General features: G+C 50.8%; 1 protein-coding gene across 2 annotated transcripts in view; it reads right to left on the reverse strand.

Moving 5' to 3' along the window:
- Positions 1-10,578, reverse strand: part of NSF (N-ethylmaleimide sensitive factor, vesicle fusing ATPase) — a 77,205-nt gene extending 66,627 nt beyond the window's left edge. For both annotated transcript variants that reach the window (XM_063403911.1, XM_063403912.1), the window contains exon 1: positions 10,507-10,578. In XM_063403911.1, coding sequence (XP_063259981.1) covers positions 10,507-10,518 — 12 coding nt within the window. In that variant the 5' untranslated portion in view covers positions 10,519-10,578. The remainder of the gene's footprint in view (positions 1-10,506) is intronic.
- Positions 10,579-13,620: the final 3,042 nt, after the last annotated feature.

The following is a 13,620-nucleotide window of genomic DNA, read 5'->3' on the forward strand; positions in this document are numbered from 1 at the left end:
CCCGGCCAAGCTGCTGTTCCCTGGGAACACCGTGCTTTAGGAAATGCAGGAATAGCAAGGAATGCATTCCAAACCCAGCAACAACTGCAAGCTCTGCAGCACAACACCCTTGGGTGTCTGACACTTGAAATAACGTGGCTGCAGCAGCAGCAGCAGCAGCAGCAGCAGCAGCAGGCGTGCCAAGAATCCCAGAGCTCATCCCAGCTCATCCCTGGCTCATCCTCCTCCTGGGGTGTCTGGCAGGAGCCCATTTCCCCCTGGCAGTGACCAGGCAGCATCTCTGCTCCCAGCCCTGCACTACAAACCCTCCTCAAGCTCCAAGATTCTGCAGATCTTCAGAACATTCTCTATGTTCTGTAAAGGTTTTAACATCACACAGCTGCAAGACAGGGTTATCGCTGCCGGGCATGGGGTTCCACAGGGGTGCAAAGGACAACTTGAGGAAATCTGGTGATGGAAGAGGTGAATTAAACTGGAAATCACCCAGGCAGGAAGGAGGAACATGCTGCTGTGGGGAGCTGCAGGGGCTTCCTCTTACCTGCCCTCCCCACAGAGCTCATATCCCAGAGCTGCTGCTCCCAGGGATGGATGCTTGTCTCTGTCAAGCTGTCACAGCCAGGACACAGGCACGGGAAGCTCCTGCGGAAGCTTTCCTGCCATAAATGCAGCATTCCAGGGCTGGAAAACACGGCTGACATATGCCCGTGGTGCTGCTGTCAGGGACACTTTAAGCTCTTGCATTTTGGGTTCCAGCTTCCCAGGACAGCAGCACAAGGACCCCCAGAACCTGCTCCTCTCCCCTCTCTGCCATCCCACCCCCACTGCCAGCACTAACACACCACATCAGGGTACGGGGGCACAAAAATCCCTGTGAGTATTCCTAGGAATTGTCCAAAGAAGATTTACACGAGCTAATCTTAAGCAAACTGACAGGTTACTGCTGGCAACCAGGCAAGACAGCTCTACCAAACCAGAGAACAACCTCCTGCAGGTGACAGCAGGTGTCACCTGCTGCAGTCACCCCTGGCATTGCCAGGCTGGAGGTGACCCACACACCCTCACAGGCTGCTGTTACACCCATATCCACAACATAGATAGATGTGGTTTAAAAAGCACAAACTAGGGTTAAATTAGGCAAAAGAATCTTCCCTGCCTGCAGGTGTTGTTCTGGTTTATGCAAAGAGGAGACTCCAAGGACAGCCCAGTCCTAAGGAGGTGACTGCACAGTGCTAAAGCATTCCCAGCTACAGCATCCACAGCAGGCAGGCAGCACCTGCTGCTAAACCCAGGCCTTGCAGAGCCTGTTCCAGCACTCCTCCTGTTTGCCCAGAGGAAAACAAGACCATTGATGCACTGATAAATCTCTCTCTGAGACATAAATGTGAAGGACCCCACCCCTGGGTTTGTGACAAAGCAGTAACATTGCCTCAAAACCCAGGAGGCTTAATGATGCTGGCATATTTTATTTTTACAAAGGAAAGTTGCCCTGAAGAATAAACAGCTACATAACAGAAACAATCACCATAACATCTGAGCTTTCAGAGATTTTTTTCCAAAGCCACAAGGACTCATTTTCCCCTACAGAAAATAAGAAACTCACGTGTTCACAAAATCACAGAATAGCTGGGGTTGGAAGGGCCCTCTGGAGATCATCCAGTCCAAACCCCTGCCACAGCCCAGAAAGTGGTGCTGCTATTTGGATATTTTCACACATACATAAACCACACCTTTTGTGTTTTGTCAATTCACCTATTGTGAATCATTAAGGCTGATGGTGGAGGAAGCCAAGGTAAAACATTTTACTCCCCACAAAAATAAAGTGGTGGCTGAAGTGCACTGCTGACAGCTGGTACTGAGAAGAGATGAAACATTAAGTGCTAAGGCAGAGATGCTCCTCATCCAAGACATCTGAACTCATTTCATTTCCTAATGCTGAGCAAGAGATTATGAAACAGCCTCTCAAGGCGAGGCAGGTTTAGTTCTGTGCCCTGCTCTCACATGGTTTGTACAAGACTAATATTGTTCAAGTATTGTATATTTAAAATTCTCCTTTGTGTAAAACAAATACAGATACATGTCCCATGTATAAGCAGGTGCACAGAGATGGAATTTCTGGCACAGTGTTGGCAGAGGAGTGTTAGGAAACGTGACAACTCTGGGTACCAGACATTTCCATTTCCCCAGCAGAGCCCGCTGCCAGCTGCACTGACACGGGGATCCCTGCTCCAAAAAGCACCCAAGCTTTCCTGGCACAGCTGCTGGGCACCAAAGTCTCTCTGAGCCCAGAGCCTCATCCCCCAAAGAGGCAGAGAACTGCCTGTGCAGGTGTAATTCCTGGGAGGCAGCTCAGTCCACACTCCCTAGAGCCCCAGCAGAGGTGCCTCTATGGGCTGCGTGCAGCCACGGCTGACTCCAAATCAAACACTCACCCACCAACACGAGTCTGCCAGTAAAGTGAAGTTTGAATGCTGACAGGAAGAATTATGATGTCAAAGGAGCTCTGAAGATAAACAGGGAACTGACACGATGAATCACAGATCCTACACATTATCCAGGAGTACTCTCCTGACAGAAAACACACGCACAAAGCTCTGCCTTTATCTCTAGGTGCAAGGGACACCAGGACCCGAGGTGCACATTTCACCTCTGGCTGCACACAGGGGACAACCAGCAGCTCCAGCAGGAGGATGAGCTGCAGGGCTGCCTCAGCACCAAGCAAGCTGCCAGCACAGGGAAGGCCAAGGACTGTGCCTGCTCTCTACACCCATAGCACACCACGGAGCTGAGCAACAACTCAACACTGGAGGACACAAGAAATGGGCATAAAACAGCAATGCCAGCAGAGCTCCTGGCTGGGAAGTGAGAGTGGATTCCTGACCTGGAGGAGAAGCTGGCTCTGTGACAGGGGGGAAACAGTAAAGACAAAACCAAGACCATCGGCTCCTCTAAAGAACAATTCTGTAATATTCATAAAAGGAATGACAACATACTGTCACCATCAGAGACCAGACTCAGGAACACAAGTTGTCCTTAATGCTGTGGTTCTAAATACTTTTTAAAATTAACCAAGGAAGTTTAGTAGCTTGCGGAGGGTTTTTCTGGACATCTGGACAAAAAAATATTGAATAAAGCTTCCATATTTCCACAGCCACAAGAGGAGATCAACCTACAAGAACCTTTTGGACCAGAAGGCCTGGCCACAGAGGCCTTTCCAGACCTTCAGGCTGTGCTGGCAGGATAAGCTGCTGTCCCTGGAACACACAGCCCTGACTCCCTGCTCAGGCCTGGCCATTCCACCTGCTCCACATGACCTCTATTTGTTTGCTGGAAGCTTTTATTCTCTTCAGGAAGGAGCTGCATTATCTCTCAACAACAAACTCAGAAAGACCATTTTTCTTCTCTAATAAAGAGGAACGCATTGGGAAGCTCAAATCTCAGAAGTAATATTCACATTTTTGACAAAGCCAGGGAACAGTGAGTGAGCCGCCACCGAGGCAGGCTCAGCACAGAGCCCAGAGAAGCCGGGATGAGATGGATCCTCCTTCCCACGCCGTGAATCACCTCCCGTGATCGTGCTGTGCCAGGCCACCCCTGCACCGCAGAACCCAAACAGCTCAGAGGAGGAAAGAGGGAAGGGCTCCCAGCTCCTGCATCACCCAGGGCTGGAAATGAATCCGGGAATGTTCTCCCTGCATTGTCTGCCCGTGGCAGCGGTATCATCCTCCCCTGGCAACAGCAGACACCAGACACTCTTTATCAAACACTCAACACATTTCCCAGTTTCTCTCTCTGAGAGCAGAGAATCTGGAAACTACTGTCCATCCTGGCACTCCAGAGCCACTTCATCAGGGCAGAAGGGCCTCTCCAAAAATTAAAGGATACTGGGATGCTGCTTCCCTTTGTTTGCAAAGTTCAAATGAACTCAGATCTGCAGGGGCAGCTCTGCCACTCCAACTTTGTTTACCTGCAGCTAACGAGGTGCTCACAGCTTTGGGAATGCCAAGTTACAGCCCCAGGAACAAAGAGTTCCAAGGGTCTGCCTGATCCAAGGGAGCAGAAGAAACAAGGAGAGCTTCTCCAAGCAGAGCATTTCCAGTCAAATTACACAGGCTGCTCTGCCCAAAGATGTCCTTCTCCAGATATGACCAGTAAGTGACTCTAGGGAATACACCTGTACCTGAGCTGCTGTGCCACAGAACCAGGGAGCTGCCCTCTGACAGCTCAGCAGCAACAGCAGCTCCATCTTCCTATTAAGCAATAATGACCCAGGATATGGGCATTTTAATTAACACATCCATTTTTTGAGTGGATGTTGCCTCACATTCCTTTCTCAAGCCAGGATGATCAACAGTTTAACTACAGGGAAGTGTTGCTTGTTGCATTGCATCTAAACACCTTTAAAAAATGCCAAAGGAATGAAGCACCACCCTACCAGAGTGAGTTGTGGGCCTGGGATGCAGGTCACGGGACTTTGTCACATGAGCACTGAGGACACCTCATGGATGCAAATTTCATCCCATTTGTTTAGATAAACAGGGACAATGTGAATATATGTTAATGTTAAAAATACCCCCGTTGGAATTTGCCCTGTGAAAGCCCAGGATGCTGCTGTCCCTGAGGATTTGCAGTGCCCAGCACTGACACAGGGCAGCACCTGGCACTCAAGTCCCCACCACTCTGATGTACCAAACACCACCCAGGCTCCAGCAGCTTAAGATGCAGCAGCTTGCAAGCACTGCTCTATTTTTACAGAAAAAGCACATGACACAACTCCAGGGCATCAATTATTCTGGATTTTCTGATAGAAGGTCATTGCTTTATTGCATCCCAGGAGACTGGAGAAACGTGTTAAATCTTTTCATACTTCAAACCTCTGACCTCCCTGAGGGCAGGATGTGCCTGCACAGGCAGGAGCAGAGCAGCAGGGCAGGAGAGCCTGAGGAAGTGCACACCCAGCCTTGCTTTATGAGCAGCAGCACAATCAGCTGGCTCAGATACAGTTCCAGGGCACTGCCTTGGAAGCTCCTCCATTAATTTTAGCAACTGGATTTCTTGTTTGGCTTTTTCTCTTCACAGACCTTGTCCAACACAGCTCTCCAGTTCCTGGGGGTCTGAAAACCTTCTGGACATGGTCAATATGGGTGTTTCCTCACAAAGCTCTGGTCTCTGCCAGACAACATCCCCGATGTGAGACAGCATCCTGAACACATTGTGCAGAGCCCCCAGGCTGAACCTCATCCTTTCAAAAGCCACTCCAACCCCAAGATCTCTGTCCCACTGCTCAGGGGTGTCCCTGCACCAGCTCTCCCTAAAGCTCATCCCCTCCTGCACTTGTGAGGGCACCTGAACACATCCATCAACCCTAGATCAAAAAAAGATCACACCATGACATGGGGACCTACATTTTACTTGTTTTAATGTAAAAAAAAAAAAGAGAGAATCAGTGGTAATTTCACTGAAATTCACAATGGTAATTGCAGTGAAACTACATCCTGCCTGGTGGGTAATTCAGCAAAACCAAAGTGCCACCACTTTCTAGGGACTGCTTTTCTGTGGACTCAAGCAGATCCCATTTTACGCCAGAACTTCTTCCACATTCAGTCAGGGTTTATCCTGAGCCTCAGGCTCTTCTCCTGAATGACCTCTGTGGTCTGAGGCACAGAACCCAGAACCCGAGAGAAAAAGAGAAGATCTTGCTGTGCTCTGGGGAAAAAAAAATTAAAAGTAATACTTAAGAAATTCACATTTTAAACAAACCTCAAAAGGCTTCTCTGACTTTTTAAAAGACTTTTTCCTACTAAAAAAATTATTACCTAAATTTAATTATTCTGGTAGGTCCACATAATAGAAGAGGTGTGACACACCAGTACCCCAAAAACTGGAGATGGCGAGGCAGCACTGACATCTCCCCTTAGCAGTGACTTTTAAGCACAAGTTTAGGACACGCTGCTTCTGCAACACTGAGCCAAGCAACAAATTAATCAAAGATGAAAGGGCCAGCTATCCCAGAAAAACAAACATTCACACAGTCATCAGAATTTTATTCTGAATAATTTTAGAGTTTTTAACAAATTATGTGCCTTTATTTTAAATAATTCAGCAAGGCAGAAGTCCTGAAAGCAGGCCACAAGTTGATTTGGGATGATTTCACAAGACAGTTACGAGGTTGCAGAAGTGATCACAGAAACAGAGATGCATACAGAATTTTCTCCCATTTCCCTTAAACATTGCTAAAAACCCTTCACTTCATATTACACTAGGAAATACTAAAAAAAGCTAAGTGACGATAGCAGGAACAGTACCAGGCTGCAAGAAGGAACTAAGTTGATTCATAAACGTTTCTTTAGTTGCCTGACAACGCCTGCATCTCTGAAGGCTGGTTCCATATGTTATCAGAAATCACCTTCCAGCTTTAACCCATAAACATAAAGCCAAACCCCATTATTTCAAAGACCCTACCAAACCACGCAACCTAAAACCACGGTGTCTACATTTGAAGTATTTTTAAATAATTCATGCAAATAATAAGCCAAATGTTATTAATTGTCTAGTTTCAGGTATATTATATGGATTAAATATTAGGAAGGAATTTGTCCCTAGGAGGGTGGGCAGGCCCTGGCACAGGTGCCCAGAGCAGCTGTGGCTGCCCCTGGATCCCTGGCAGTGCCCAAGGCCAGGCTGGACAGGGCTTGGAGCAGCCTGGGACAGTGGAAGGTGTCCCCATGGCAGGGGTGGCACTGGATGGGCTTTGAGGTCCCTTCCAACCCGTTCCAGGATTCTGTGCTGGCTGCAGGAAGCACAAGAGGGCAGTTAGGCCAGCAATGCCTTTGGCAGCACAGAATTCCAAGGGACTCTGTCCTTCATCACCTTCCCACTCCTGCTGCACCTCTGGGTTGGACACCTGGTGTCACCAGATGCCAGCAGGACCCTGTGCTCAGCCTCAGGCTCTCGAGAGGAGTGACAGCACCACTGTGCAGGGTCAGACACCATCCACGACCTGAGTGATCCAAACCCATTTCCAACCCAACACAAAGGGAATCTCTTCTGAGGAGTCAACAGGGCAGTCTGCTCTCACTGGGCTAAAGGCAACACTGCCGCAAAGGAGCTCCAAACAGCAGAGGAACAAAAATGGGTGTTACACCAGGGACACCCCCTAAAACAGCCACTATTGCTAACCATGAACTGTTACACAAGTTCAGCTATAACAAAACTCATATTCCTTAAAGACAACCACAGCAGTGTCTCTGCTGAGGGAGCCTCACCAACATCCACATGAGCACTCTGCTCACTGCCAGAGGAGCCAGCAGCACTGACATGCTCCCTGCCCCACCCCAGCCCCATGGAGCTCTCCAGCCTGTGCAGACACAGGCAGAAATGCAGCTTGTGTGGATCCACAGCTCGACCCTCACGGGAACGAGGCACAGAAATCATCTGGCCTTTCTACATCCCTTTGGGAACTAATTCCTGATGTAGTTCAAATCAATTCGTTACAGACAGCGCCAGTGAACTTCCAGGAGTCCACTTGGTACAAGAGGTCCATAAGCAGCTCCAGACACAGCAGCTTCCCACCATTCCCTCTCCTGCAGATGCCTCACTGCTCTGCCTGCATGCCTAATGATCCCCATGCAGAGATACAGAATAAATTATTACAGAAACAGCCATTATTTCTAATCATCATAAACTGTTTTTCCTGTAAACTTCAATCACTGCTAATCACCATCTCTTCCTTGCCATGAAGAGACCCAGAGCAATTAGGGGAGCAGAGTAACACACCTGAAACAGCATCACACAATTAATCAGATTTGGCTTATCATTCACCTGAATTATTCAAAATGTTACTAGAAGTTTAAATATTTTGTCTCTCTCATACATCAGGACAGCCATTCATTTCTCCCTATGAGAATGTACATGCACAAATCAAACCACACAAGTCCAATAAAAGAGATTAAGCTCTCAAATGGCATTACAGAACAGATTTGCAGGGCAGGAGGAGTCACTGAAGCTCCTCTTCCCATCCTGCAGGTTGCAGCACCTGTTAAAAACGCTGACAACAGAGCAGCACCTGTGTCCCAGCATCAGCCCCACCTGTTGTGCCTGGAGATATCACACACCTCCGTCCTCCCACCCAGTGTTCCGTGTTTACCCCGACACAGCTCCGCTGTCACAGCCCCTGCTGCCTGCCCCCCCTGCTCCTCGCCCTCCCCAGCACTGCTGCTGGCCCACGGGCCAGCTGGAAGGAGCAGGCAGCTCCCTTGGTAGCTCTCTGGAAAGGATCAGACCCAGCTTGGAGAGTGAGATGGAACACTCAGCTTAAGGACTCTCTTCACAGCATTAAATAACCCGATAATTCTGCCACAACTGCATCTGCAGGCAAATCATGGAAACACTGAATACTAAGAAGCTTCCTGATAGCCCAAGGAGAGCATCACCCATCCAACTGCCAGATGAGGAGGCAACTAAGCATCCATCTTTCTCCTTTAAATTGACATAAATCCCTCTTCCGTTCACCAGGCTTCCAAGCTGGTCAAATAAAGGCACATTTTTCTCAGGTTTTTAGTAGCAGAAAAGCTCAAAGCAGAAGAATAAAGATGAGATTGATCCTTCTACTTCCTCCCCACATCCCCAGTCACCAATGCCAGCACTCAGAGCATGCACCAGGGTGTTCCCTGAGGACACAGCTGGGAGGGCTCAGAGGAGCAGGGGCAAGGCAGGACCACTGCAGCCACGTTGGTTTAGGCCCAGGGGGTCTCAGAACCACATCCAGCATGGGTAAAATGATTTTACCACTGACCAGAGCACTGGGCTCCTGTTCTGGGCAACAGAAAGCTGAAAAAAGCCAGTCAAGGCTCACAGATTTCCCTGGGTTAGTGCAAAGGGTGAGATGAAGAAAAAAAAACGGTGCAAGGAAGAAGGTGAGACCAGGAATCTGGAGCAGGGACAGAGGAAAAGCTCTTAACGAGAGGCAGACCACAAAACGTGGGGTTTTTCTCAGTTACTCAGCACATTTCAGGGGTGGCACTGGAGCACCTGTGATGCACAGGACGTCACTGGGCCAGATTCCTCACCCCTGCTCTGCACCACAGCACTGCACCAGCTGCCCTCCATCCACCAGACCAGCACAAAGCAAAAAACACTGGAAATCCAATTCCCCAGCATTAGAACCGCTGAATTACTTGGCCTAGAGACAAGATTCCAGCCAGAGGCAAGCACTAATGAAAAATGTGACTTTCTCAGGCTGATACCCAGCAAAGCATGACTGAGCTCTTGGCAAAGAGCAGGACAATCCAAACACATCCTGCAGCACCTGGACACGTGAAAAAGAGGGGATGTGCAAGCACCACAAGAGGGGATTTCACAGACAAGGCTGCTCCTTCATATTTTAAAGCCTTTCTGGCTACTTGCTGATGTGATCTATCACTAATAAGGGATTTTTTATTTTTTAAATTAATACAGAATAAAACCACTGCACAACCGTTAAGGCGTTTCCACACAACAAAAGGTAGATCCACATTATAAAACATCAGCTGGCTGGATCCCACAGGAGAAAATCTCCCTATATCCCACGGCACCAAGGGGTCACCAGGGCCTCACATCACCTTTAGGGGACCATAAAATCTTGCTGCACACCCCATGGAGACAGGGGCACTCCAGACTCACAGAGGCCCCTCAGGGAATCCCCAAATTTTGCCCCACATCCCAGAGCACCAAGGGATCACCCCCTGCCACAGCATCCATAAAGGTGCCTGCCCATAGGGAGAGGGGTGATCAGAGCTCCACAGCAGCCCAGGGCACCCTAAATCCTGACAGCAGCACCAAGACACCCCTGGGCTTCACTGCACCGTCAGGGGACCCCACAATCCTGCCCTAGACACTCATCCCACAGCACCAAGGGGTCACCACAGCCTCTGAGCACCCCCAGGAAACCCCAAAACTCCAGCTCTGCACCCCACAAGGCCACTGCAACCCCACAGCACCCTTAGGGAACCCTAATTCCTGCCTCACACCCACATGGAGAGGGGTCACCCTGGACTGACAGTGCTCCTGAGGGGACTCCCAGTCCTGTCCCACAGTTCACACTGCCAAGGGGCCAGCCGGGTCTCAGAGCACCCCTGGGGGACCCTAAAACCCTGCCCCACAGGAAGGCGGGTCACCCTTGCCCCGGCTCCTGACGGAACCCCAGTCCTGTCCCAGATGCCACATCACCAAGAGGCCACCTCAGCCTCTCAAAACCCCCGGGGAACACCGGGAGAGGGGTCAGCCCCCATCCCCCCACACCACTGGGGGGTCCCCACAGCCTCACAGGACCGTCAGGAAGCCCCCCACCGCTGGGAGTGAGGGGGTCACCACAGCCTCACAGCACTGCCGAGGGACCCCCCAGGGCTGAGCGGCCTCCTGGCAGCGGGGCTGCAAGAAGCTCCCAAAGCCGCGGTGGCGCAGGGAGGAGCAGGAGCGGAGGAGGGAGCAGGGGATGGGCGATAGCGGCCGGTCCGTGTCCCCCCCACTTACCCGCCCCGCCATGTTGCCGCAGCGCCGACCGACAGGCCCTCCCCGCGGCCGCCAGGGGGCGGCGCAGCGCAGGCGCCGCGGCACCCCGGGGCGGAGCCCAGAGGATCGGGCGACCACGCCCCCTGAGTGATTCCGGATTTCTATTGGTTACTCCGCCCGCCGCTCAAAGCACTGACGGGGGCGTCACGGAGCGACACGCCCATCGGTCTGGCGGTGAGGGGCGGGTTGTCCTGCTGTCAGTCATTGAAAGAGCTGCGGCGATTGGTCAGTGGAGCTGGGTGGGCGGGGCCGAGGGTCCCGGACGGTGCCGCTGTTCCCGGGGCTCCGCGGGGCCGAGAGCGGAGTCGGGGAGCGCATGGGGGTGCCCGGGCGGGCAACCGGGAGGGACTCGCCTGGTCCCGGTCCCTATCCCGCGGTGCAGCGGGATGGGCCGAGCGCCGTGGCGTGAGGATGAGCGGGGCCGGGCTGCCAGGCAACCCCCGCCTTAATTCTTTAACTTATTTAATTCTGTTTTAATGTAGTTTTGATTAAAAATTAATAAAGTTTATAATAATTGTTCATAATTTATTGATATTAATACATTACTGGTCATATTTATATATTATATTATTATGTATTATACATTACTATGTGTACATTATGTATATTATATCTATTCTATTATATTTTTTATTTTATATATTTATTATTATATATTATTATATTAGATGGCATATTGTATGTTGTTAATATAGGATGCTATATTTTATATATAATAAAACATAATAACAATAATAACTTTTAATTGTACATTTGTTTTAAATTTTAATTCTGTTTAATTTCATTTTTAATCTAGCTTTGATTCTGTTTCTTCTCCAAGGAGGCCGCATAGCAGCTGTTGTAAACCGGGCATGGTGGTCTCCTTCGATGACATCAGATGTGTTAACTGTTTCCCTGAAGGGACTTCCCATTCGGCAGCACCTGGCTGACACTCATGGTTGTTTCTATTTGTGATAACAACCGCAGGAGGTGTGAGGAGGTAATGGGAGCTCAGAGCTGCCACCCAGCCCCTCGCGGTGTCACACCGGGACATGGCTGGTTCCTGGGGGAGGGGGCTCGGGGCTCCCCCAGCCCGTGGCTCCCCACACGGGGTGTGCTCGCTGCAGCTCCGCTCCTGCACAGCCGGGTCCTGTCGGAGCACTGAGAGCTTCCAGCCAGGCTTCGGGATGGGGATCCCTATGGGATTTGTTTGAAACAGTCCTTTGCTCTGGAGAAGCAGATCACGCTGAGGAGTGGTGGTTAGAGGTGACAGTGGCTTGTTCACAGAGCTCACCCCCTGTGTGACGTTCAGCCAGCGATGAAATCCCAGCTGTGCTCTGAGGTTTGTGTTTGGAGGGAGGTGGTGGCAAACACTCCAACCCCAAAGCTCAGTGGTGTCTGCAAAGCCAACCCAAACATCCTGGGAGCTTTAATGCATTAGCAACCTGTCCCAGCAGCTTCCTGCGTGGGCTTTGACAGCGTAATAAAATATTAATACTGATTGTTTCTGCCTTGAACAGGTACCAGAGTCAGCTGGGACCCAGGGGGGAGTGCCAGCTCCATGGAAAACTGGCACTGAGGAGACCTTACCACACTGGCCAAAGTGCTCAGTGCCCCACACTGTGGATGTACCTCAGGGCACAGCACAGGCCCTAGGAGAAGAAGAAATGGGGTCAGTGCCTAAATCTGCTGTAGGCTGATGCCAGCAAGTGCAAGGATTCCATCTCCTGCAGTGAGACCCTGTTGCCCCTGCCTGCCGCTGAGCAGTTTCACCATCCCTCGACAGAAATCACTGTGCCAGCAAAACAGCTCTGGAAAGTGGTTGTTAAATACTGCAAACACTCCCTGTGCTTTGGGGTGGCCGCAGCCAGACCCCAACAAGTCCTGAGCCCCGACCTGAGGGTGCTGACACCATTCTCCTGCACAGCTGGAAAGGTGCCCAGCCAGGAAGCTCAGCCCAGCAGTGAGCTCTGGCTGAATGATGAGTTTTGTGGGGGATTCTCGCTGCTCTCCTCCTCCCAGATCTCTGATCTGTGGCTGCTCTTGCAGCAAGAAATGCAATGTATGAATTTGTAGGGAATAGCTGAGCAGGACAGTGAGGCAGTGGCTGGTGCTTCCCCACTTTTCACCATTTCAAAAGGGGAAGAAAAACAAAACAAAGCTCTCCCAAACCAAGGACAAAGGTCACACCAACTCCTCTGCAGATCTGGGGCTAAGGGATCCAACCCACACCTGGCTCCTCCTGAGCCAGCCCCAAATCCCTGCCCCACAGCTCTGCCCCATAGCCCTTCCCTGGAGAAGGGAGCAAGGGATGGATCTGGGGTCTAGGACATACTCTGCAACCAAGACCTTCACTGATGACCCCCTCAACTCCTGGAGTGAATCCTCTGGCTTCCAGCAGGCAGAACATCTGTGTCTGGAGTCCTTGGTGGGTTTAGGAAGGGGCTGGGCAGACCCGGCCCCTCAGGCTGACCCTGCTGCCCTCCCCATGATCCTGCGGGCTGGCAGCACATGCTGGGGAAGTCAGAGATGTATCGCAGCACAAAAGACCACAATTCCTAAAAAAAGTCTGTTTCTGTGGGCATTTACTGCCCTGAATGGCCCAGATAGGGGTGGCAGCAAAAATGCTGGCTCCAGATGCCCTAAAAACAGCTTGAGGAGTGTAAAACAAAATATCTTTAGAAGTGAAAACAAGTTGGGTTTGGCTTCAGAGCCTGTGGGGTTTTCTTAGTCATTTTCAGTGAGAACAGTGATATTTGTGCAGTGGCAGAGTATCTAAACCAGCAGCAACAATGAAAAATATAAACAAACACAGGCTGTGCCCCCCTGCTTGTCTCAGCTCCCCACCAGCTCCCCTGTGGCTTCTCTTCCAGCCAAGCAGTCTTGGGGTTCTGGGACTCCCCAGCGGGGCACAGACCCTGCCCCAGGCACTTGGGGACAGCTCTGTCACCGATGACGGGTGACAGAGGGTTCCTCTTGCTCCTGTGTGAGAGGAGCAGGACTGAGGAGATGGCTGTGACCTGGTCAGGGCTGCTGTGGAAGGGCTGTCCCACCAGCCAGGAGCCACTCTGGCAGTCACTGTCACCACCTGAGCTG

Source organism: Prinia subflava, chromosome 8, assembly GCF_021018805.1.
Source record: "Prinia subflava isolate CZ2003 ecotype Zambia chromosome 8, Cam_Psub_1.2, whole genome shotgun sequence".
Lineage (NCBI taxonomy): Eukaryota > Metazoa > Chordata > Aves > Passeriformes > Cisticolidae > Prinia > Prinia subflava.